This window comes from Chrysemys picta, chromosome 23 (assembly GCF_011386835.1).
Source record: "Chrysemys picta bellii isolate R12L10 chromosome 23, ASM1138683v2, whole genome shotgun sequence".
Classification (NCBI taxonomy): Eukaryota; Metazoa; Chordata; order Testudines; family Emydidae; genus Chrysemys; species Chrysemys picta.
Window position 1 is genome coordinate 14522457 of NC_088813.1, and position 23206 is coordinate 14545662.

Below are 23206 nucleotides of genomic sequence, written 5' to 3' on the forward strand. Positions count from 1 at the left end.
AGCGAGATACCCCACAACCCTGGGCACCCCCGGGGAGCATCATAGGGGGAAACAACATGTCTGTGTCTGTCTGTCTCATTTGCACAGAGCCACGTGCATTCACACACACACGGATACCTGTGCGGGGCCTCACACTCAGACCTGTGCAATCTGTGTCAGTCTCTCTCTCTCACACACACACACACATCCCTGTATTGGGGCCTCGCACTCAGACCCGCTCCCCAGCGATTCCCTGGGGCCCCCAGGGCTGCATCTCTACCTCCTCTGATGTCACTTTCCCTCCCCCGCCCCCCAGACAGGTGTTCCCCCACGGCTTGCCTGATGAGTTCACCCTGGTGTTCACTTTGCTCCTGAAGAAACAGAGCAGCAAGGAGAACTGGTACCTTTTCCAGGTCACCGACCGTCTGGGCTACCCCCAGGTACCTCTGCCTCCCCTGCTTCCCTTCTCTCCTTTCTCCCTCCTGCTGCCTTGGTTTTCCCCACCACGGTTGCTACGCCCCAGGAACAAGAGACCCCTGGAGCAGCCCGACACACAGGGTAGTAAAGCGCCGTGTGGTCCAGGGCCTACACCAGCCAGGGTGTCCCCTAGGAGCTGCTAACACGTGTTGCTGGAAGTCATTGCTGGCTCATAGAGCGCCGGGGTCCCACCAGGCCACTTTAGTCCTGGAGGCTACAGATGAAAGAGGCTTGGGTCACCCCATCCACCCTGCTGCCTCTGGGGCTTCGCCGCTGGCAGATGAAGCCAATTGCCCATGCTCTAGCATTGCTGGGGGTGGGGCGCACGCCCCCTCTCCCACCCGCGGCAGCCTCCTGCTGCTGCTGTCGGCCTCCGCGGCATCCTTGGAGGCTTCCGCCACACTGATAGTGCCAGAAGACGTGTCCCCAAGGAGGAGGTATGGCCCTGCCCCCATTGCCCCAGGCGAGGGTGGGGTTAGCGGAGCTGATAGCAATGGGGGTGTGAGGGCTGCCCAGACCCCTCATTGGCAGGACAGGTCTCTCCAAACCCAACGGGCAAGGAGCCCCCCTCTGCCTGGAGGCCACAGCGGCTGGCGTTAGCTCGGCCCAGTCCCCGCGCCCGCCGGTGCGTCTGTCTGTCTCCTCCTTCACTCGCCGCTGAAAGCGTCCTAAGTCAGAGCGTCTCCTTTGTGCCTAGCTCTCGCTGGGGGTCAACGGCCAAGAGCGGAGCCTGGAGTTCCAGGCCCGGGCCCAGGAGAAGGAGTTTGTGAGCAGCGTCTTCACCGGGAAGGGGGTTTCCTCCCTCTTTGACCAGAAGTGGCACAAGGTGGCCCTGAGCATCCAGCGCCGGCTGGTGTCCGTCCATGTGGACTGCAGCTACATCTCCTCCAAGCCCCTGGAGCCCCGGCGGGGCGTGGCGAGCGAGGGCAACACCTTCATCGGCCTGGATGCCGTGCGCGGCGCGCCTGTCCCGGTGAGCCGCCCCGGGCCTCTCTGTGCACACATCCCCCATGTGGCGCTCGCAGACCCGGGCCTGTTCGCAGCGGGGGCGCCGTTTGCCTCCTTCAGCACGGGGAGGGAGGGAGGTGCTGAGAGCTGGCCCAGCGGCTGAAGGGCCCGGGGAGGAATTCTGGGTCACGGGCGCCTGGCAGGTGGGTGGAGCTGCCACCTGGCATTGCTCAGCAGCGACCTCTCCTGGTCAGTTGAGGAGTAGCATCGAGGACTGAATGGGATTGGTTGCCCAGGTGTGTGTGTGTGTTATAAATGCTCCCACCTTGAGGGGCTCTTGGGACAAGTGCGGCTCTAGGAGGGGGCTGGACGAGGAGAGGGCAGGTGGGATCTCTGGGAACTGGCTCAGGGAGGACAGTATTAAGGTGGGTCAGCATGGCAAGGGAAGGGCGGAGTGGCAGAGGGAGAGGGAAAGCCTCTGTGTGAGTGTGTGTCTGTGTGCACATGCGTGTGTGCGCACGGGCAGGTGAGGCCACCTCTGCCCCTTCGTTGCTCCTCCCTGAGCCAGTGCTCAGGGAAAACTCAGACTCCTCCCTCGCTGGTGGCAGGAGCCCCTGGGGGCTGGGCCGTCCTGGCCGAGAAGAGGGACTCCACAGCCTGTCCTACCCCCACTGTCTGTATAGGCCCGGGGGCTAGGTTCGCTGCACCTTCAAGGTGATTGTTTCCCAAGGCCCTGGGGGCCTGGTGCTGTGCTAGCAGGCTGCCCCCCGCTAGCAGGGTCAGGGTGCCCCTTTGTGTTCTGACTGTGTCTGCCTGTCTGCCTCCCCCCGCTGCAGTTTGACATCCAGCAGGCCCACATCTACTGCGACCCGGAGATGGTGATGCAGGAAGGCTGCTGCGAGATCTCGGCCGGCGGGGTGAGTTATGCATGTGCTCTCCGCAGTGGTGTGGGGGGGTTAACGCCCCTCCCGTCCAGCAGCTCCTGGAGCCGGCAGGTCTCTGTTCATGCCTTTGGGGCTCGCGGAGCTCACGTGCTGTCCATCCGGGTACGTCGCCGGCCCCCGTCGCCGTGTGTCTGGATTCCATCCTCGCATCACCCTGTGGGATTCTGCCCATTGTACAGGTGGGAACAGAGGCACAGAGAAACTCCGTGACTTGCCCGGGGTCCCGAGCCCGTCCTTCTACCCTAGAAATGCTGAAGCTGCTCAGGGAGGCCGGCTCCTCGAGTGCCCACCAGCCAGCTCTACCCAGCTGATCCATGGAGCAGGGACAGGGCCACCTCGCTCGCCTTCTGGCCCCATTATTGCTCCTGGGGGGAATTGCCACAAAAGATGCAGCACAGGAGAGGGCATCCATTGGCCGGAGATCGGCTGTCAGACTAGGTGGACCGTGGGTTTGATGGGCCAGTAGCACCAAGATCTGGAGGGGGGCAGAGCCAGCAGGTGGCCTGAATCGGCCATGCTGCCAGAAATGCACTGAACACTTTGTCTGGCGCTAGCTGGGAGCTGGGACTGTGCCTGTGACAGTCTTCAGCTCCCTGCCTCGGAGGGATGGTGTCTGCCCAGGCCCTGGGGTGTAACCAGCCCCTGCTTTCCTTCGAGCAGTGCCTTTCCGAAGCCTCTAAAACCCGGCGGCAGGCAGAGGGCACGCAGACCAGCAACCTGATTGAGATCAACCCACAGACGGAGGGCAAGGTGTACACCCGCTGCTTCTGCCTGGAGGAGACTCAGGTGAGAGACCAGGGGCATTGCCGAGGGGGGCACATCCTGGACAGGACAGGTCAATGCCCCAGCATGCCTGATCCTCTCTGCAGAGGAGGACGCTAGGAAGCAGAGGCACTGGGCGCTGGTAGCCAGCTAGACAGGAGTGTGCTACGCCGCATGGCAGCAGGGAAAGCCAGTGCTGCTTGGGGCAGCCGGTGCAGAGCAGGCAGGTAGTGGGAGGTGATGGTCCCTCTCTCTGGGGTGCCCCTACCTGGAATATTGCATTGATTTCTGGGCACTGTAGGGTGACGATATTTCCCAAAGGGAAAATGGGACATCACGTGGGGCTGGCCCAAACCCCCCTCCCCGCACGTGGCTGGCCCAAGCTGCTCGCCTGAGCCCTACCCCCCCGTCCCTGCGTAGGGTTGGTGTCACAGCTTGCTCAAGCCCTGCCTGCCCCCCACCCAAGCCCTGCCTCCCCCCCTGCATGAGTCTGGTATCGCCACTCTCCCCCCCCGGCCGCACATTCCTCCGCACCGCACTTTTTTGGACAAAAGTGGGCATTTGTCCCGTTTGCTTTTGCCAGCTCAAATTGCAAGAACAAATGGGACAAATGCCCACTTTTGCCCCCCCCCCCCAAAAAAAAGTCAGGACGGCCGGGACAGGACTTAAAAAAGGGACTGCCCCGGCCAAAACAGGACTCGTGGTCACCCTTGGGCACCGGCTCTTGGCCAACTGGACGCAGTTTGGAGAAGAGCCGGGGAAGGGATCAGGGTGCAGGTGGGGCTGATAGGGGTGGGTTGAACTAACTGCGTGAAGTGTGTGAAGCCAGGCTCAGTGGTGACTAAGGATGGTGTATGTGTAGATGAGATTAGGGAACCGGCGCGGGTGTCTTTGGCTTCTGTTACTGGGGAATGCGAGCGGGTCAAACCGGTTTCTGCCTGCAGGAGACATGGGGACGTGAGCTGAGCGTCCCAAGTAGGGATGTGCTGGGGTTGTGGGGCAGATGCAGACGTTTTAGGGGAGCAAGCAGGGCTGGCCAATTGGGGGTGCACTGGGTGCGGAGGGGTGTGGTCAGTTACCCCCTGCAGTGGAGCCTAGATTTCTTTCTTTCTGTGAATCTCTTTGATTTTCTCTCCTTCCTTTCTTCGGCCCGTCTCTCCCCGCCAAATGCAATAATGCTCTTAACAGCTCGATTCTGGCACATAATGTTGTCTGATCCATTATCCCACTGGTTTCCATCCTCCCTCTAATCCCCCGGAGCACGACAGGTGCAGCCGGAGAGACACAGCAGGGTGCGAGTAAAAAGCCTCTGTGAAACAATGCAGCTCTGCTGGTTGCTTTCACTAATGCTGCCCTGATAGACAGTGCGGTGTGCGGGGACACATGCTCACCGGCCCTGCTACCTCCCCGGCAGAGCACCAGGGCTGCGCTCATAACATCTCAATGGCAACTGGACAGGCTCCAAGAAAGGGCCAGTTTCCTTTGTCTTTTGTCACTTTTTGCCCCATCTCTTTCCTGGTCTCCCTTCTGTCTCCTCGACCCTGAAAACCACCCCCACCCCCTACGCCCTGGCAAGCTGACCCCGGCTGTGTGTCTCTCTCCGCTCTGTGCTCTGGAACCTCAGAGATTGCGCCCAGCCATTTATTTTTCATCTTCCCTAGGCCAGCTGGGGGCTGTGAGATCAGGGAGCCCGTGCCTCCCATCCTCCTTTGCAGACAGGCCTGCCTGGGTCTCTGGGCCTTTAAACATGACCAGCTGGGACCGGGCATGTGGCAAAGCAGCTCGGCCTCCCCACGCCAGAGGGGCCTCCCCTGACCTGGAGGGTGGAGGTCCGTCCTTCCTGCCCTGTAGCATTCATTGTGTCATTCGGGGACATGAGTCTGCCCAGCCCCAGCTGGCCCCAAGTCTCTCTGCACTTGTAGAGGTGGAGACAGAAGTGACATTAAGAAATGGGCCCATTTGGGGGCCAGTTCAGCCCCCTCAGTGTCAATTAGAGCCACCTCAGGGCTGCTCTAACTCGTTCTCTGGGCCTGGGAAGTGGAAACTAGCTGTAGAGCAGTGTGCTGCAGACCCTGGCGCTCCCTAGCCTGGCCTCACCTGCTCCCTTCCATCACAGCCCCCCAACACGCTCCCTCTGCCAGCCAGCTCTAGACAGGCTCGAGGGACCCTCCCATGCTGCAGGGTGTTCTGAGGGTCTTTCTCAGGGCCACATGCCAGAGCGGCACAAAAAGGCCTCGGTATAATGAAGAATCGGGCCCAGGATCTTGGTTTGCTAATTGCTCCCAGCCTCCTGCTGCTCCGAGCCTTGCCAGGGACACGGCAGAGAGAAACGAGGGATGGTTTCGAGATTGAAATCAAGGGGAGCATCGCAAGATTGGGGCTGATGTAAACCACAACACGGACTGAAGTTTTCCCTGGTCCGGCAGTAGAAGGGGGGAGATGGGACAGGCCCAGCGGCTTGTGCGGGTTGGGCTCCTCCAGTGTTCGCGCATCTACCAAAGGGGTCTGGCTCGGATTAGGGGCCTTTTGATGTACGTCACTTCTCAATAGGAGCTGTTGGCAGAAACAATCCCTAAATTGGTAGCAAATGTGTTGGGAACATTGGCAGGCGGGGGACGTGCCCTTGGCGCTCACCGTCCTGGCCTCCTGACCCACTTACGGAGCTGCAGCCACGGTGCCAATAGAAAATCTGACCTTGTCAGTGGAGCTGTAATCATCTCAGCCCCTCCCAGCAGGGGGCGCTGTAGGGCGCGAGGCTGGAGCCTTGGCTGTGAATGGAGCCCCACGCTGCTCTGGTCCCAGCCTCTCCCAGCAGGGGGCGCTGTGGTGCGCAAGGCTGGAGCCTTGGCTGTGAATGGAGCCCCACACTGCTCCGGTCCCAGCCTCTCCCAGCAGGGGGCACTGTAGGGAATAGGGCAGGAATCTTGGCTGTGGGGTAACATACATGTATTCCCGGGAGGGGGTGCTGTAGGGAGCAGGGCAGGAGCACTGGCTGTGTGAGGAGCTCAGAGCTACTCCATTCCCAGCGTCTCCCAGCAGGGGTCAGTGGAGGAAACAGGGGTAAGAGTACTGGGGTGGGGAGTCACCTTATTTCTTTGTCTTGCAGTAGCACTAGGAGCCCTCCCCACAGCCCAGCCCCCATGGCGCCAGGAACTGTGCAAAAACAGAACAAAGAGACAGTCCCTGCCAAGGGCAATAAGAAACTGCACTGCAGCCACCATGTAAGATGGGTGCAGAGCCCAGCTCACACAGCCAGGAGCGTGAGCTCTGGCCCCAGGGGCATGTGGCCAGCCGTGGGGTCCGTATCCTTCCGTGGCGCCAGCGCTGTACGGCGCGGGCCGGGGAGTAGGCGCTCACGGGGCTTGAAGCACTCAGAACCCGCGCAGGAGCCTTTTGTGTAGGTCACCGTGTAACACCACCAGCCCCCGATCGTCAGCGGGTGGGATTGAACCGGGGACCTCTGGAGCTTAGTGCATGAGCCTCTATCGCATAAGCTAAAGCTTGGGTTTAGCGAAGGCTGTAGAGCAGAGTCATGTAACTCTCTCTAAGGGGTCTCGGTGCCACTAGATGGGCCAGAACACGCCACCCAGCCGGTGTGCGGGTTACAGCCGCTCGCTGGGCAGGCAGCGGTGCTGCAGGACTTGGCTCCGGTCGCCTGCTCTCTAACCGGGTGCCTTTTTCCAGCATTTGGCTTTTCCTGTCCTTGCCCCGGCCCAGCTCTGTATGCCTGGATCTGAGTGCAACACACCTGCCCTGCCCCCTGCCTCGCCTTGGGAAGGGAGAAGCAGGCCTGGTCCTGCCTTGTTCCACCCAGAATCCGGAGCGGCACCCGTGCAAGGCAGTGTCGGAGGGAGTTAGGACTGGGTGCTGCTTGGAGTTGGGGTGGTTCAGCGCTGCAGAGACTGAAAATGAAAACAAAATGAGACCCCCGGGTCCCAGCCTTGCCCCCCACCATCACCCCATCGCACTGGTATGGGCTGGGAGTCAGAGGGACGAATAGGCCACAGCTGACGTGCTTTGTGGAAGGGTGTGTGCGCGTTGCAGGGGAAATTCCCCCTGTTCGAACCTGCGACCCCAGCAGTGCTGGAGGAAGGACATCGTCCTGGGTGGACCAATGGTCTGATCCAGCACTGCGACTCCTGCAAGTCTAACGGGCCAAATCCCCAGCTGGTGCAAAGCGGCAGAGCTTCCTTGCAGTCCCTGGAGCTGGGCTGGTTTACACCAGGTGAGGGGCCGGCCCTGAGTTTCAGCCCATGCGTCAGTATGTGGGTCAGGAACAAACCTGTCCCTGAACCTGGAGCCTCCCGCAGTCCCTTGAATCACTTCTGAGTGCCAGTCTGTCCATGGCTCTGCTAGGGTCATAGGCCACGGCTCTCAGCCGCCTCCGATGCTCCCAGTGTCTGGGAAGGCGCCCTGCCCCACCCGTTAGGTGGAGGAAGGACGGAGGTCGGTGTCTGACTTGCTGCTTTTTGTAACGCTGGCTTCAAGGCCTGACCTACTGAGACGGCTGGCACATGGTATTTCCCCCCCATAACCCAGCTCAGGGAAGTAATTATGGAATTAGCGCCAGGAGGTTGAGCAGACGGGCAAGCAGCAGGGAGGATATGCAAATGGACAAGTCTGGGCCTGGGAACGTTCCCAGACAGGGCACCTCCGTCCCACGGCTGAGCGGCACGCAGTGCAGGGAGCGCCAGGCCCTGGCTGGGTCGCTGCCAACGAGGGTTGAACCTGAGAACTCTGGGCCTTAAAGCACGAGCCCCTGTTGCGTGAGCTTAAAGGGCGCCGTGTTGCTAGCCACAGCTGGAGCAGGGTCCTGGGAACGAAGGGCTGGACGGGGCCTCGAAAAGTCCCCTGCGCTGAGGGAGGACCAACCTCCATGTGTGGCCCTGCCTCCACTGGGGGGTGCCAGAGTGCCACATACACCTGCTCTGGGTGGGAGCAGGTGTTGTGGGGCGGAGATTTGGCTATAGGGCATGAATCCCTGAGCCCGGGGCATTTGGGTGTGAAGCAGGAATGGGCACAGAGTGGGGAAAAGGGCTGGCGGAGTGACTGGCCCGTTCAGGTGTGGGGCATATTGCACCCCTCAGCCGTTAATTCCCTGACACAGAACCCATTGCGGCCTGCTGTGGGCTCTGAAATGCAAACGGCCCGAGCAGTAAATTCCAGCCCTGCCGTCCCTATCGCTTCAGACACGCCTCTCCCTGCGCCGGGGCCTCCCTGACGATCCGCAGACGGCGCCCACGCTCCCGCTGAACAGAACACAGCCGCATTGATTCACCCCCCGAAAACCCCGCATCACATTTTCCACCGTCCAGACGAGTTAGCAGTGGGGGGGCCACCAGGTTCGGGGAGGGTGACGAGGGAAGAGGAGGGGGCTGGGGCAGCTCCTCCAGGCGGAGAAGTGTAACTGCTGGCAGGGTGAGCAGTGGCCGAAGCCAGGGAGGGAGCGGTGACAAGGAAGTGGGGGGAAAACATCCCTCTGCAGACAAGTGCGGCGTCTGTTCCTGCCGAGCAGCATGTTCTGGGCCTTGGCCGTTTCCTGCAGAGCCGGTGGAGAGAGACGGACTGGCAGGGAAACAAAGGGGGGGTCTGCCCACGCGAGGGTCTGTCCAAGCGTCTGGCCCGGCTTTCTCCAGCCAGTCATGGGGATGGCTGAATTCTGGTGGCAAAGCCCAGCGTGAGGGGAGGAGAAGAGGCTGGCGTAGGGGTCTGGATGGAGCTGACAGTAACCTGCACTCAGTACAAAGAAGCCAGTGAAATAAATCCCAGGTCCATCCGGCACTGCCCCCACTTGGCCCCGGTGCCCAGTGGCTGCTGTGCCATGTTGCCTGGCATCCGTTTCCAGGAAGCAGGGCTCAGGGCTTGTCCCCAGACCAGTAGGCTGGGGCCAGGTTTTGTTAGCATCCTCCTCCGAGATTTGAGCAAGGAGCCCCCCGCCCGCCCCGTTCTCCTTCCACCTCTGCAGGAGCAGCAGGAGGTTGAGTTACCTGGCAAGGTGGCCATTTCCTTTGTGCCAGACGGTGCCTCGCTCTTGTGCCAGGCGGGATGCTGACGAATCCCAGCAGCTGCCCTTAAATGGGGGCCTTGAAAGGAGCTTGATTCTGGCTTCCCAGCAGCGGGAGGCAGGGAGCGTGGGAGGAAGGAGGCTCTATAACGCGCCCATTGCTTTGCTCTCTCCCCAGGAGGCGAAGGCAGCCGGGCAGGTCGGCGTGGAGGGCCAGCCAGGAGGAAAGGTGAGGTGCTGGGGTCGGGGCTGGGCGGGTCCTGCTGCCTGGCCGGGGCAGGCTGAGGTGAAATCCTGCGGGGATCCATCCAGTTTTGCAGCCCCCGGGCAGCTGCTCCCAGATTGACCCCCACCGGCTCCCTAATAATCACCCTCCCAGTTGCCCCGAGATGGTCTCATCTCATGCACAGCAAACACCTTGATCTCCAGGGCTAGCCAGGTGGTTGCCAGCCCCACAGTGCGGCTCTGCATCACTGCCAAGCAGGGCTCCTCCTAGCCACGAGGCCTGGACCACAGCCCTGCATCGGGAGCTGCCTCGCCGGCCTGCCTTTTCTTGGCACCCAAGGGTGCATTTCCTCCTGCTGGATTCCTCAGCCAGGCCTGGACGGAGGGAAGCCCTGAGTGCTCTGGACAGGGGGTGGAAGTGTCTTGCTCCATTGCCCTCCCGCTGCCCTCTGGCCTCATCTCTCGCTGCCAAGGCTACAGGCTGAATCAACCCCCGGTTTGTCCGGATTCACCGCGCTTAGTCTAAGCTCCTCTTGGAGGGAGCCCAGCAGCATCTCAGCACCTCCTTGTTCCAGCATCCCCTGAGCATTGGCTGGAAGTAGCAAGCACATCCGAAACGGCAGGCAAGAGGGGCTCCTGGCACCTCCGGCCAGGGCCGTCCTTAGGCATACGCAGCATATGCGGCTGTGTAGGGCGCCCCAACATAGGCACTGACTTCTCATCTTGCCAGGGGGTGCTCAACACCCCCCCTCTGCTCCAGGCCCCGCCCCCACTCCATCCCTTCCCCCAAGCCCCCGCCTCCCTGCCTCTTCCTGCCCCCCGCTCCACTCCCACCCCGCCTCTTCCCCACCGACTCCCCCTCCCTCCCGGCTCTGGGAGGGACGGGGAGGAGTTGGTAAGCGGGGGACCACCGACGAGCGAAAGGCGTGGGGGGAGGGGGCAGAGGGGAGGAGCGTGGTGCTACATTTTCCCTGCGGGTGCGGAGCACCCACCCACGGAGTCCACACCTATGACTGGGACAGCAGGTCAGAGTGGGTCGGCTGCCGCACATCCAGCACGCACTGCAGTCTCCTTACTATGCAGAAGGCAGGGGCCATATTCCCAGAGCCGAATGCACCAGTGTCAGGGCACCAGTATAGGGGCAGTAGAGGAGCACCAATATTCACTGAGCCAAATGCGCCGGGGTTAGGGCACCCATTTAATAATACTGCGTAGGGCCCCATAAATCCTCAGGCTGGCCCTGTCTCCGGGGTCCGACGCGCCCTGCCCCTCTGTGCCAGCACAACTCCTTGTCTCGCCGTTCCTGCTGCTGGGGCCAATGGCTGGGAGCCCCAGGCAGGTGGTCCCAGGGGCCACCCCTCGCTTGGCATTCCCAGTTGAGCGTTAGTAACGGGAGAGCATGGCCTGGTCTCCTTGGGGCTGATTGCAGGGGGCCAATTCTCCTCTCACTTACGCCAGCTCAGGAGTAACTGCACTGGGGTCACACCGAGGTGAGCGGGAGGAGAATGGGGGCCCCGGGAGCGGGCCCCAGGCTGTGGTACTTCAGCCCCTTAGGCCTTGGAAACGCTGGTGGAGAAGCAGCACCAATACATCTGTGTTAGAGACATGGCTGCAGCCACTAGAACTGGTGCATCTTCCCCCCACTCTCCCCCCTACCCCGGCATTAGCCCCCCAGCTGGAGAGAAGGGGAACGGGCAGCCTGGTTTATTTTCACACCTCTTTCCTCTCTGGGTTGCTCCCCTGCAGAGCTACCAAGACCCCCGCGGCCAGCCACGCAGGCCAGCCAATGAGGTAAGTCGAGGCTTTTCAGAGCTGTGCAATGCTCCAGCTAGGTGCAGGCCCCAGGGGACGTCTGTGGTGAGCTCTGACCCGTTCTCGCGGCCTGCCCACCGGCGCCCGTCCGAGTGAGAACTGAGCAGGAGATGCCGGCTGGGCCCAGCAAGGGGCCGGGCTCTGAGCGGGCTGGGACCAGGGACCTCCGCTGCCAGTGTCTGCCTGGCTCAGAACCAGCTGCTTCCCGGCAGGAGCTGGCCAGCCCAGAGGGAGCATTTCGCAGCCACTGGTTTGGCTGAAGGAACATGTGGGGAGCCACAAACCCACACGTACAACCCGCTTGTGAGGCCTGGGCTGGCAGCTCCCGGAACCTCGCCAGCTGGGAGAGGAGATAGGAGAGTCTCTCTATCCCCACGGTGCTGTTTTTCCTGAGTCCCTCTGGCTGGCAACAGTGGCAGATCCCAGCGCCACGTTCGGGGAGTGGGAGCGGTCATGTTTCCTGGAAAAGCGGGGGGGGGGGGGGGGGGGGCGGGGGGAGGAGAGCGGCAAACAGTGCTTTTACCAGGGAAGCAGAGCGCGCGTTTCTGCCAGCCCCAGCCCTTCGTCTTAACTCATCCCCTTCAAAAATTAACCAGCAGCGGGGCGGGGGCAAAGGCTCAGGAAATTTGATGTTTGTACGTCTGTGCCATGCAGGGGGCGTGTGCCTGGGAAGGCGTGTTAACATACATGGCGCTGTCACACCAGCACAAGCCGGCAGGTATACAAACCTGATACTGCCCGACTGGTAGGGGCAGGTACATGGGCATCTGTGGCACAGTCACACAGGCAGGGGTGGACACGCATGGCGTCCGTGGGGGTGGGTACGTTCACACTGAGTTGCTCAGCTTAGCGCAGGGCAGAATTCGGCCTCCAGAATCTTTCCTAGTGGGTCCTGTGTAGGAGGCAGGAATAACCCAGCTTGACTCTCAGATCCCCAGCTGGGTTTGGGGCCTTTCCTTTGCAAGCTGCTCACATCTGACACAAGAGCTGCAGAGACACAGGACATGCGCAGCCTGGCTCTGAGTCCCTTCTTGGAGCAGCCCTGCACATTGAGGATAAATCCTGCCCCATAATGCTTGGTGCGAGCAGTTACCCTGGCGTCCCTGGTTTCCTCTTGCCCTGCTGGCTTGGCGCACCCTGCTACATGCTGAGTGTTACCTGCTGTGACTCCTTGGGCTGGCCCCAACTGAGGCCTGCTGATTGCTATGGTAACGCCTTACGTGCCGGGTGTCACGGAGTATTGGGGAACTCAGGGCCCTGCACCCCCGGCTTCCTGCGATTCACCATGACTCTCAGCCAGCCAGTAAAGCAGAAGGTTTATTTGGATGACAGGAACACAGTCCAAGACAGGTCTTGCAGGCACAGACAACAGGGCCCCCCTCAGTTAGGTCCAGCTTGGGGTCCCAGGGCATCCCAGCCCCCCCCTTTGGGGGGTCAGAGCCATCTCTGCCTCCCAGCCATCTCTCCAGCCTCCTTCCAGCCTGCTTCCAGCACTCTGCCTCCAGCGACCCCTCCCACAGCCTTTGTTCAGTTTCCCGGGCCCCGGAGTCATCTGACCTCCAACCCCCTCCTGGGTTCTCATGTTACAAGCTCAGGTATGTTCCCTTGGGCCGGCTCCCATCCCCCGATGCAGACCATCCTAGTCACACTCCCCTGTCAGCATTCACACACCCCAGCAAGAACAGTCCCAGTTCGTCACATCTCTCCCCCCTTCGAGACCGAACTGAGCAGGGTCACTTTAGCCAGTGACCCGGGGAAGTTCGAACCTACCCCCGTTCCCATGGATGCCCCCGCATCCCTCCAGTTCCTTGGTGAGAATTACACCAGGCCCCTTCCGTTCCACGCCCCCCCTTAGGTTGGGGGTGCTTGATGGCACTCGCAGTTCGCATGTGGGAAGGTTTATGCGGCCTGTGCCCTTTTCCCACCCCCATACCTCTGGGGTTCCAACTGGGCTGTGGTCTTCTCCCAGCGCTCCAGTCTGGAGGTCTGTGCTTTGGGCTCTCTTGGTTTAGAGCCGCCCTTTTAACCTTGGCCACCCTCTGGAAAGGATCCTTTATGCTGGGCAAGGGTCCTAAAGCTCTTTTCCCCTTGTCCCAGGCCTTCCTCCCCCTCTGACAGGGGTCACAGGATCCGCAGTACTGTCGGACAGTAACAAAGACCCCAGGCCAGTAAAAGCTCCGTAGCAGCCTCTGCTGGGTACGCCAGGTTCCCTGGTGCCCTGAGAGGGGAATGTCATGGGCCCGGCACAGCAGCTGGCGGCGATACTTCTGGGGTACCACCAGCTGCCTCCTGATCCCCCCTGACTCCATTTTCCCTGGGGGAGCCCATTCTCGGTACAGGAACCCCTTCTCCCACAGGAACCTTTTCCGGCCACCTCGTTCCATGGTCTGTACCGCATTGAGGTCGGCCAGGTCCCTTATCTTCCGCAAGGAGGGGTCTCTCTGTAACTCGGCCTGGAACTCAGCAGCTGGGACAGGGATGGCCACCTGCTCTTTCTCGCCCGCTGGGTCCGAAGCTGCAGCCTCCCTGAGCCGCGTCCCTGGGCGTTCCCTCCCCACCAGGTTAGGGTCCTGCGCCTCAGGCAAGGCACCCCCCCCAAGGCCAGGGCGCAGGGCCCCTCGCCGGCTCTGACTGCGGGTCACAACCAGTGCCTTTTGGGGGTTGCTTGGCCAGTTCTCCAGGTCCCCCCCCATCAATACCTCAGTGGGCAGATACGGGTGTACCCCCACATCCTTGGGGCCCTCCTTGGCCCCCCACTTCAGGTGTACCCTTGCCACGGGCACTTTGACTGGTGTTCCGCCCACCCCCGTCAGGGTCAGGTAGGAGTTGGGCACCACCTGATCTGGGGCCACCACCTCGGGCCGGGCCAGCGTCACCTCTGCGCCCGTATCCCAGTATCCATTGACCTTCCTCCCATCCACCTCCAGGGGAACAAGGTACTCTCTCCGGAGGGACAGCCCCGCGCCCACCGTATAAACCAAAAACCCTGAGTCTGGGGCATCCAGCCCCCTAGAGGAGCTGGCCTGGGGCCCTTCTCTCTCTTGAGCAGTTGATAAGCTGCCAGCCCCTCTTGCGTGAGAAGCCTGCCCCTCGTCCGTCTGGGCCTCTACCAAGTTAACCCTATGCGGGTTCGGTCTGCTCAGTCTGTCCTTGAGCTTGGGGCACTGGGCCCGAACGTGGCCTCTTCGGCCGCAGTAATAGCAGCTCATGTCCTGTGGGTCCCCTCGAGCCGGTCGGTTGTCCCTGACGCTGGGCATTCCCCGTGGGAGGGGATTCCCCATATTCCCTCTTTGGGAGGTCCCAGGGTGACTCTCTCTCTGCATCACGGCGGGCCTGTTCCTTTGGGGCTCCTCCCTGCCACCCCCTGACCGGCTCTTTACAAACTCATCAGCCAGCTGCCCGGCGTGTCGCGGGTTCTCTGGCTTTCTGTCCACCAACCACAGCCTCAGGTCGGATGGGCACCGCTCATACAGTTGCTCCAGTACCAGCAGTTTAATCAGGTCCTCCTTCGTCTGGGCCCCACCAGCCCACTTGCTGGCGTATCTTTCCATGCGGACGGCTAGTTGCAGATATGAGATCTCAGGGGTTTTATCTTGACTCCGGAACCTTCCCCGGTACATCTCAGGAGTCAGCCCAAACTCACGTAGCAGGGCCTTTTTGAATAGTTCGTAGTCCCCTTTCTCTGCCTCTCCCAGTTGGCGGTACAATGCCACGGATTTGGGGTCCAGTAAGGGGGTAAGGACCCGGAGTCTGTCCGCGGGATCCACCCGGTGCAGCTCGCAGGCCGTCTCAAAGGCCTCCAGGAAGTCATCCATGTCCTCCCCCTCCTTGTATGGGGCCATGATGCACTTATCAAAGCCCCGTGCAGTCCTGGGTCCCCCCTCACTCACCGCAGCCGGGGGTTCGCTGCCCTTCAATCTCGCCAGTTCCAGTTCATGCTGACGCTGTCTCTCTTTCTCCTGTCTCTGTCTCTCATTCTCCTCCCGTTCACGCTGATGCTGTCTCTCATTCTCCTCCCGTTCATGCTGTCTCTGTCTCTCTTCACGCTGATGCTGTCTCTCTTTCTCCTCCCGTTCACGCTGATGCTGTCTCTCTTTCTCCTCCCGTTCATGCTGTCTCTGTCGTTCACGATCCTCCAGCTCTCTCAGTTTTAGCTCTTTCTCCCATTCCAGCCAATTCCGCTCCCCGGATGCCGAACGTCGCCGGGAGGATCCTCTGCTGGCCGGCGGGCTTCGCCGGGGGGACCCCCTGCTGGCCGGGGGGGTCACGGCGCCTTCGGTATTTGCTGGGCTCCTCCCCACCCTTCCCCTAGGCATAGGAAGGAGGGGTCTCGGGAAGCCCTCAGCAGCCGGCTGACCACTCCCAGCTGGGACAGACACTGGTGCCTGCGCTGCATTTGCCAGGCTGCTTCCCTGAGACACAGGGATCAGTTCATTCGCGCGATCTTCCGCCTCCAGCTGGGCGATGAGCTGTTCTTTGGTGAGCCTCCCAATGCGCAGCTGCCTCTGCTTGCACAGCTCCACCAGGTCGCTCTTACGCCGCTTGGCATACATCTTCCTGCTGGCCACTCACCGGCCTGTGTGCTCACAGCTCCCCACAGTTCCCAGGGGGACCCCTAGTGTGCCAGCCCTTCTCGAGGTCACCACCTCTCTGCCAGGGTCGAGCTGCAGACTCCTCCGCCCCTGGGACCACTCGCTGCGATCCCCCCGGGGGACCCTGTTACTGCAAAAGTCCTTCTCGCTGGTCACACACTCCCAGGGGTAATAACCGTCTCTCTCTCACTCTTCAGTACGCCTGGTCCCCGTCAATCCCCCTTCGTTTTACTGCTCCCCAGTCACTTACTGCAGGAAGCGCCGTCCACGGGGTGCAGTAGATCCCACCTCTGCCACCAGTTGTCACGGAGTATTGGGGAACTCAGGGCCCTGCACCCCCGGCTTCCTGCGATTCACCATGACTCTCAGCCAGCCAGTAAAGCAGAAGGTTTATTTGGATGACAGGAACACAGTCCAAGACAGGTCTTGCAGGCACAGACAACAGGGCCCCCCTCAGTTAGGTCCAGCTTGGGGTCCCAGGGCATCCCAGCCCCCCCCTTTGGGGGGTCAGAGCCATCTCTGCCTCCCAGCCATCTCTCCAGCCTCCTTCCAGCCTGCTTCCAGCACTCTGCCTCCAGCGACCCCTCCCACAGCCTTTGTTCAGTTTCCCGGGCCCCGGAGTCATCTGACCTCCAACCCCCTCCTGGGTTCTCATGTTACAAGCTCAGGTATGTTCCCTTGGGCCGGCTCCCATCCCCCGATGCAGACCATCCTAGTCACACTCCCCTGTCAGCATTCACACACCCCAGCAAGAACAGTCCCAGTTCGTCACACCGGGCCACTGTTAACCTGTCAGCCCTCTACCTGTGGGAACCACTGACTGGTTAATTCCACCATCCTGAGCATGGAGCAGGCAGCGGGCGCTTCCCGGATGGGTGCCAGAAGGTGGCTGAGGGTGGGGTGGGGGGCGCAGCATGTAGCACCTGCCTGGAGATTTGCAGGGTCGGTGCCATGCCATTCGAAAGCAAATTGCTGCCAATTTCTGCCTACTAAGCCACAGGGCAGATCACCTGGGACTTACTTTTGGGGGCCCAGTGTCCAGCGGAGCCTGCAGGATTTTCAGGGCCTCAGTTTTGCACATGCACCAGCCTGTCTTACTGGTATGGGGTCAGCCATGCAGAGGACTCAGTCCTGGAGGCGCTGGGCCCCACTGATGGCACTTGCTCAGCCTCGCGTGGGATCGGGGCTGGGGGCCTGTTTGGCCTGGATGCCCACAACAGCCCTGTGGGGAGTGGTCTGGGTGCAGGTCTCCAAACAGATCCAGGGCAGGCAGGTTTTAGACCCGCTGATGCCACGGAGAGCACAGCTAAGTGCGGCAAGGGGGCGGGATGTGAGCCCTTGCTGAGAGGCGGTATTTGCAGGACGCCTTCCCAGGTTGCTAGCGGGGTCGGCTCACCTCAACCCCCCTCTGGTAAAAATCCCTGTCGCGGTTCGGAACGGTTTCTCCTGATTCCTGACTGCCAGTGTCATCTCTTCTTCTCTTGCAGTGCCCACCCTGCCCCCAGAGAGCCCCGCACGCCAACGTAAGTCAAGGGGCTGCTACTTCTTGGAGCTTTCCGGTGGGCTTGGGTGGCGGGGGCGTTGCAGTGGCAGCTGTCTCACAGCAGTGTCTAGTGGCAAGAGGAGCGCTCTCTCTCTCTCTCTCACCCACACTATAGTTTTGGAGACAGGAAGCATGGCCCAGGGTACTAGCCTAGGACTTAAGAGACCCCGGTTCAGTTCCCTGTTCTGCCACAGACTTCCTGTATGGCCTTGGGCAAGTCATTTAGCCTCTCCATGGCTCAGGTGCCCATCTGCATATTGCAGCTGTCCCGCCCTGTGGAAGCCACTAGAGCTACCCTGAGCAGAGTCGGCCTTGAGGGCTGGGTCTGTCCCGGTGCCAGGTGCTCCTCTCGGGGGAGAGCACAGAGCTGTGACTCTGATGGCATTTTGCCGCTCTAGGGACAGGTAAGACGGCAGCACGCTGGCCGCTGGATTCTGTACATCTCCGAGTAACACAGAAAATCTGCCCCAGCCAAGGCCGAGCTGCCCTGAATGCTGAGAGCCGACGGACGGACACCCCCCTACAGCGCTGCTCTGGGCTGAGTTACTGCTCAGTGTGAGAGCCCTGGTGCCACACACCCAGAATCCAGCAGAATTAGTGTGTGTGCAAAGCTCCTTCTACGGGACACCCCAGCCTGCTGGGCCTCCGCAGCAGAGAAAATCAGCCCATGCATTGTAACCGATCCACCTCCACCCAGACCCCCTCGGCGTGGAAAGGAACGCCCATCCCCAGCCGCTCAGCCCCAGGCGAGTAGCTGCAGGACTGGTGTTGCTTCCTTCCAAGGGGGTTACATCTCTAGGACAGCGGCCGGAGAACAGGGCCCAGGAAGGACCCTCCGAGGCGTGACCTGAGTTTTGCACAGAGGCAGGGCTTGGAGCAGGCCCGTCTCGTTCATAGTGCTGCAGGCCGGCCTGCTGGAGGAGCGTGGGTGGGGATGGAGGGTTACTGATCCTGGCTCTGGCCTGTCTCCCACCAGCGGGGCTGTGACGGGGCAGGGCTGTCTCCTCAGATCCCTCGCTCCCCATTGGCTCCCAGCCCCTGCCGAGTCACAGCTTCGCTTTGGAAGATGCAGCCCCAAAACCGGACTGAATTTCACTCTTCCCGGCAGCATCTGGCTCTGTTGGAACCCAGCCTGCCACGCACCCCCCAAAAGCTCCCCCGGGGCCTGACCTTACCTTCCTCAGGTGGCTGGAGCTTCAGCTCGCTCTGGCCCCTTTGCCTTCTCCAAAGAACCCACCCACCTCCTCTTCTCTCTGGCCAACATCCCCTGGAACAGCTGGACAGCCGGGGGAGAGTGCTGATGGCTTCCAGATGTCTGCAAGGTTCCTGTAGCAGCCGTGTGGGCACAGGGGGCTCTGATGAGGAAAAGAAGAAGGGATGAGAGCTCACAGCTGTTTGATATTCACCCTCCATGCCTGTATGACAGGCCAGCGTGGCCAGCTGTAGGAATTTATGGAGGAGGACACGGGGCTGATGATAAAACCCAGAGCAGTTTTGTGTCTTTCCTTAGTCCCCTTTATCTGCTGCCCCCAGCACGGCAGCCGGAGTCCAGTGGAGTGGGGATTTGAACTGGGGCAGAAGGGGGGCATGCAATAGATACCACACGCCTTTCTGTGTGCTGGCAGGGTGGCCTGGGACACCTTGGGGTCACCTGTGCTTTGGGGACAGGAGGTTGGAGCTAGAGCTCCATCTGAACTGTCGCCCTGAATGATTTTAAAAGGACACAGGACTTGTCCCGCTCCTTCCACCCATCCCTTGCTCCCACCCCTCTGCTCCTCCTCACTGGGGTGGCTCAGCTGCAGAGCCGACTAGGTTGCACTGATGAGTTTCATTTTGGTTTGTGCAGGTCACGCTTGGTCCCTCCGGCCCCAAGGTAAGTTTGTCCTCGCCCTGACTGACAAACAGAGCCCAGCTCCGTCCTGCTCGTGCAAGGGCACACGGCGGGACCCGCTTGCAGTTGGTAGTGAGTGCACGAGCATGCAGAAGTATTCACGTGTGTTCATCCACGTGCGTCTGCGTGTGTGTCCGTATGTGTCCATACATTCTGCGGTGAGGGTTCGTCCGTGTGCGTCTGGGGCCGTGTGCACTTGCAGGGGGCGTGTATTCCTCTGTGCAACACGGGTGCCTCTCATGGGACTCCCCCTCTCTCCTGCAGGGGGGCAAAGGAGAACGCGGACTCCCTGGGACATCCGGCTCGAAGGGGGAGCGAGGCGAGCGCGTGAGTGGTGTCGATGTGCCCAGCGCGAGGAGACGCAGCCGCCCAGCTTGGGGGCAATGGGCCCATCTGGGGAGATGGATGCCACGTGCACACTGGGAATCCCCTCCATGAGCCCCTGCATCATGACCACACTGGGAACTTCCCTGGGCAGCTGCCGGCACCTCCTGTGCAGGCTGGCGGGGCCCGGTGCCTTGGTGACGCTCTCCTGTGCAGGATGGTGGGATGGGATGGCTCTGGGTCCCCCCCCCCTCCCTCCAGCCCTTACTCCCATGGCCTCCCGTTCCCATCTCTCTACCCATTAATCCCTCTGGGTGGCCCAGGGGTCTGGTGACATGAGCAGCATGAGGCTGGTCTGTATCTGACTCCAACGTGGGGCTTGGGCCTGCTCCAGAGATTGGGGGTCTCTCCCGGTGCAGGGCAGGGAAAGCCCAGCCTCCAGCCACGACCGACCGAGAAGGGCTGCAGCCAGGGGTGGGTCTAGGCCACGAAGCCTGGGAGCTTGGCCCGTTATCATACCGGTGGCGAAGGGACTTCCTGGCCGTGCAGGGCCCATTTCTGCCTTCTGCACCCCCTACCAAGCCCGGCCCCAGGCAGCCCCGTCTTCTTCCTCCCTCTGAGCGTCTCCCTTCCTCCCGCAGGGTGCGGACTGCGTCCGGAGCTCCCCCGACGGCCCCTTGCAGGTGAGGCACCTCTCTCCTTTCTGGGCAGGCCCCTGGGGGAGGCGTCCCCTGTGGGGCTTGGCCACCCTGGCACCTCATGCTGCCTTGCGCCACTCTCCTCTAACCCGCCCCTTGTTCCTTTTCTCTCCAAAGTGCACAGAGGGGCCGAAGGGAGAGAAGGGGGAGCGAGGAGACCTGGTGAGTAAAACTCGTCTGCACAGTCGGTCCCTTAAACTCCCCCCCGCTACCCTCCCCCCCCCCCCGTGCCATCTCTCCTCCTTCTTGGTGACAGAGGGTCAGCATTGTGCCCGTCAGCCTCTCTCTGCCGCGCTGCCCATGGGCTTCCCGCAGCACCACTGCACACAGCGCCCACCGCTCGGCCCTACCAGGGACGCAGCGCCTCCGGCTTGGCCACCGTTTGGGGGAGCCTGCTTCCCCAAGGGGCTTGACTGGGGCCACCTAGGCCTAGATGAGGTCTTGAAAGCCAGTGGTAGACCCTGCGGGTGTAAATGGGCAAAGTGTCAATGGAGTGACACCAATTTACGCCAGCCGAGGATCTGGCCCTGCTCCCATAAATGGCACTGGGCCAAATGCTGCTTGCAACTTCATTGGAGTCAATAAACCAACGCCAGCCAGCACCACTCCCATTGACCTGTGCAGAGCTGTGCCATTAGCCCCAGCTCAGGATCTGACCCTGAACATCACAACCAGCTTGTCTGGCACCCCCTTTACCTCCTCCAGTTCCTTGGGACTCTCCCTTGCTTTGCAGCAGGAGAGATCCCCCCGCTCCCTTCGGCTCTCAGCCCTGCCAAGGCTTAATATCCTCCCGTATCCCAGTGAATGCCGCTCAGATGTTGCGCTCTGCGGTGGCCAGGTTTATCTTGTGGGAGATAAATATTTATTAGCCAGGTCCTGTGCGGGGGGCCCTAGTGAAACTCTCTGTGCATCCAGGGGGTGCATCGCTGAGTGCGCTGCTGTTGCGCTCTGCGGTGGCCAGGTTTATCTTGTGGGAGATAAATATTTATTAGCCAGGTCCTGTGCGGGGGGCCGTAGTGAAACTCTCTGTGCATCCAGGGGGCGCATCGCTGAGTGCGCTGCTGCATAGTGAATCCTGCACGGAGCTGGGCGTTCATGGCCAAGCGGCGGCAGAGGCCCGGTTAACCCCCTTGTTTCTATTCCAAACAGGGCCTAGCAGGAGCGACCGGTGCTGATGGGCAGAAGGTAACTCGCTCGCCCAGTCTGCAGGGCAAGAGCCCAGGAGGGGAAGGTCCCGGTGGAGGCTTCTCCCCGCTTTGCAGGGGGTAGCTCTTCTGCAGGAAGGCATCTCCTCCTGCTTGGGAGAGGAGCCCCGGAGGCAAAAAGGGGTTGGGAAAAGCAAGGTCTGGAACTGGGGGAGCGGGGCAGGGAGGGCGCCGTGCGGGAGGGAACAGGGATGCTCCATGTGTTAGCGGTGCTTTCCATGAGCTTTGCCCTGAGCGGCCTGGAGGCTGCCATCTCCCAATGCGGGTGAGAAGAGGCTGGAGGCATTACAGGCAAGGCGGTGGTGGGGCAGAGGCAGCTCTGGGGTCTGAGGAGTGGGGACAGTCAGGGCACTGGATTCTCCTCTGATGTGCGGTTTTCTGGATTGCTTCTCAAGGGGCAGAAAGGCGAGAAGGGAGATGGAGGCGTCCAAGGGAATCCCGGGATGCCGGGGCGCGACGTAAGTGGTTCATTGCAACGTGTGTCCCCTCTCCCCTTTTATTCAGTCTGCCCTGGGGCTGCAGGATCCAGCACACGCTGGCGCTTTCCCACGAGCTTCCTCGTGGTTTCCCAGTTCCCTGTTAGCCTTGGAGAGACGTTCAGATTCCTACCGTCTCCGCTGCATCCGCTCCCTGTTCTAGCTGGTGACGATGTCCCAACCCAGCAATGCCGCAGGGCTCAAAGAACACCCAGCGGCTCTAATGGGTCGCTGAGTCATTACTGAGCTCAGGCACAAAAGGGCGCTCCCTGCAGAGGAGATGTAAATCTGCAGCCCTGAGTGCCTGTGTTCAATCAAAATTCCACAAAGTCCCAGCTGCCTAATCATATTCCACCGCCCTAAATTCCCCCTTGTCTCAGCTGGAGGAGGGATTCTTCGTGTCCCGTGCCACAGTGCTGAGCGGTGTTGCTGGGTGCTGCGAAACAGCTACCACAGTCCACCCCAGAGGTGGCTGCATTCCACGAGAGGCCAAGTGATCCTTACGAGATATGGCAAAGAGATTTGAGATCCCTCAGGATAGCGGGCGCTGTGTAAATGGGAGCGGATACAATGGCTCCTTCTTCCTTTTAGGATCAGCTTGACGCATTTCTCTGGGATCCGCTGACGCCCTAGAAAACGGATCAACCTGTATTTTTTAAACGGCAAAGGACCAAGGCAGCTGCAGGCTATGATCTGTGCCAGGGGCTGTGCACTGCTCAGTGCCCGTGGGAAACCTTTCGGGAGCCCGTTGTTGTGATTATTGATGAGGTGTATTATGGTAGCACCTAGGAGTCCCAGGCACGGCCCATGGCCCCATTGTGCAAGGTGCTGTACAAACACAGCAGAGAAAGATAGTGCCCAAAGAGCTTACAATGTTCTAACCCTGCTTTCCTTCTCCTGCTAGGGCCGGCCTGGAGAGATCTGTGTGGTGGGGCCGAAGGGACAGAAGGTACCGTGTTGCAGGCTCAGGGTGGGGGAATTGTGAGTAGGGATTTGAAGGCTGTGCCCATGGAGAGGCCAGGCTCACAGCTATGTCTGTGTTTTAGGGTGATCCAGGGCTCGTTGGACCCGAGGGGCTAGCCGGTGAGCCAGGCCCCCCGGGGTCACCAGGTCCTCCAGGGATAGGACTTCCAGGGAAAACGGTAAGGATTTGGTTCCATTGCTTCTCCTTGCTTCCTAGCACCCTCCTTGGGCATGCATGTCTGCCGTTCACGGCTGTTGGCCTCTTGGAAGAGCGAGCTGGGCCTCGGCAATCCTGTCGGTCGATGGGCTGCGTGGAATTTCAGGCCGTTCTCTCGCCGTATGGGCGAGCTGTTCGGATTGGGT

At 61.0% G+C, this 23206-nt stretch overlaps 1 protein-coding gene across 9 annotated transcripts in view; it reads left to right on the plus strand.

The window, feature by feature from the left end:
- COL16A1 (collagen type XVI alpha 1 chain) overlaps positions 1-23206 on the plus strand; it is a 163753-nt gene that overhangs the window by 95959 nt on the left and 44588 nt on the right. For all 9 annotated transcript variants that reach the window (XM_065577009.1, XM_065577010.1, XM_065577011.1 and 6 more), the window contains exons 5-19: positions 296-419; positions 1154-1429; positions 2241-2321; positions 3009-3134; positions 9293-9343; positions 11086-11130; positions 17231-17266; positions 19133-19159; positions 19442-19504; positions 20143-20184; positions 20317-20361; positions 21349-21384; positions 21800-21862; positions 22785-22829; positions 22927-23022. In XM_065577009.1, the coding sequence (XP_065433081.1) occupies positions 296-419; positions 1154-1429; positions 2241-2321; positions 3009-3134; positions 9293-9343; positions 11086-11130; positions 17231-17266; positions 19133-19159; positions 19442-19504; positions 20143-20184; positions 20317-20361; positions 21349-21384; positions 21800-21862; positions 22785-22829; positions 22927-23022 (1156 nt within the window). The remainder of the gene's footprint in view (positions 1-295; positions 420-1153; positions 1430-2240; positions 2322-3008; positions 3135-9292; positions 9344-11085; positions 11131-17230; positions 17267-19132; positions 19160-19441; positions 19505-20142; positions 20185-20316; positions 20362-21348; positions 21385-21799; positions 21863-22784; positions 22830-22926; positions 23023-23206) is intronic.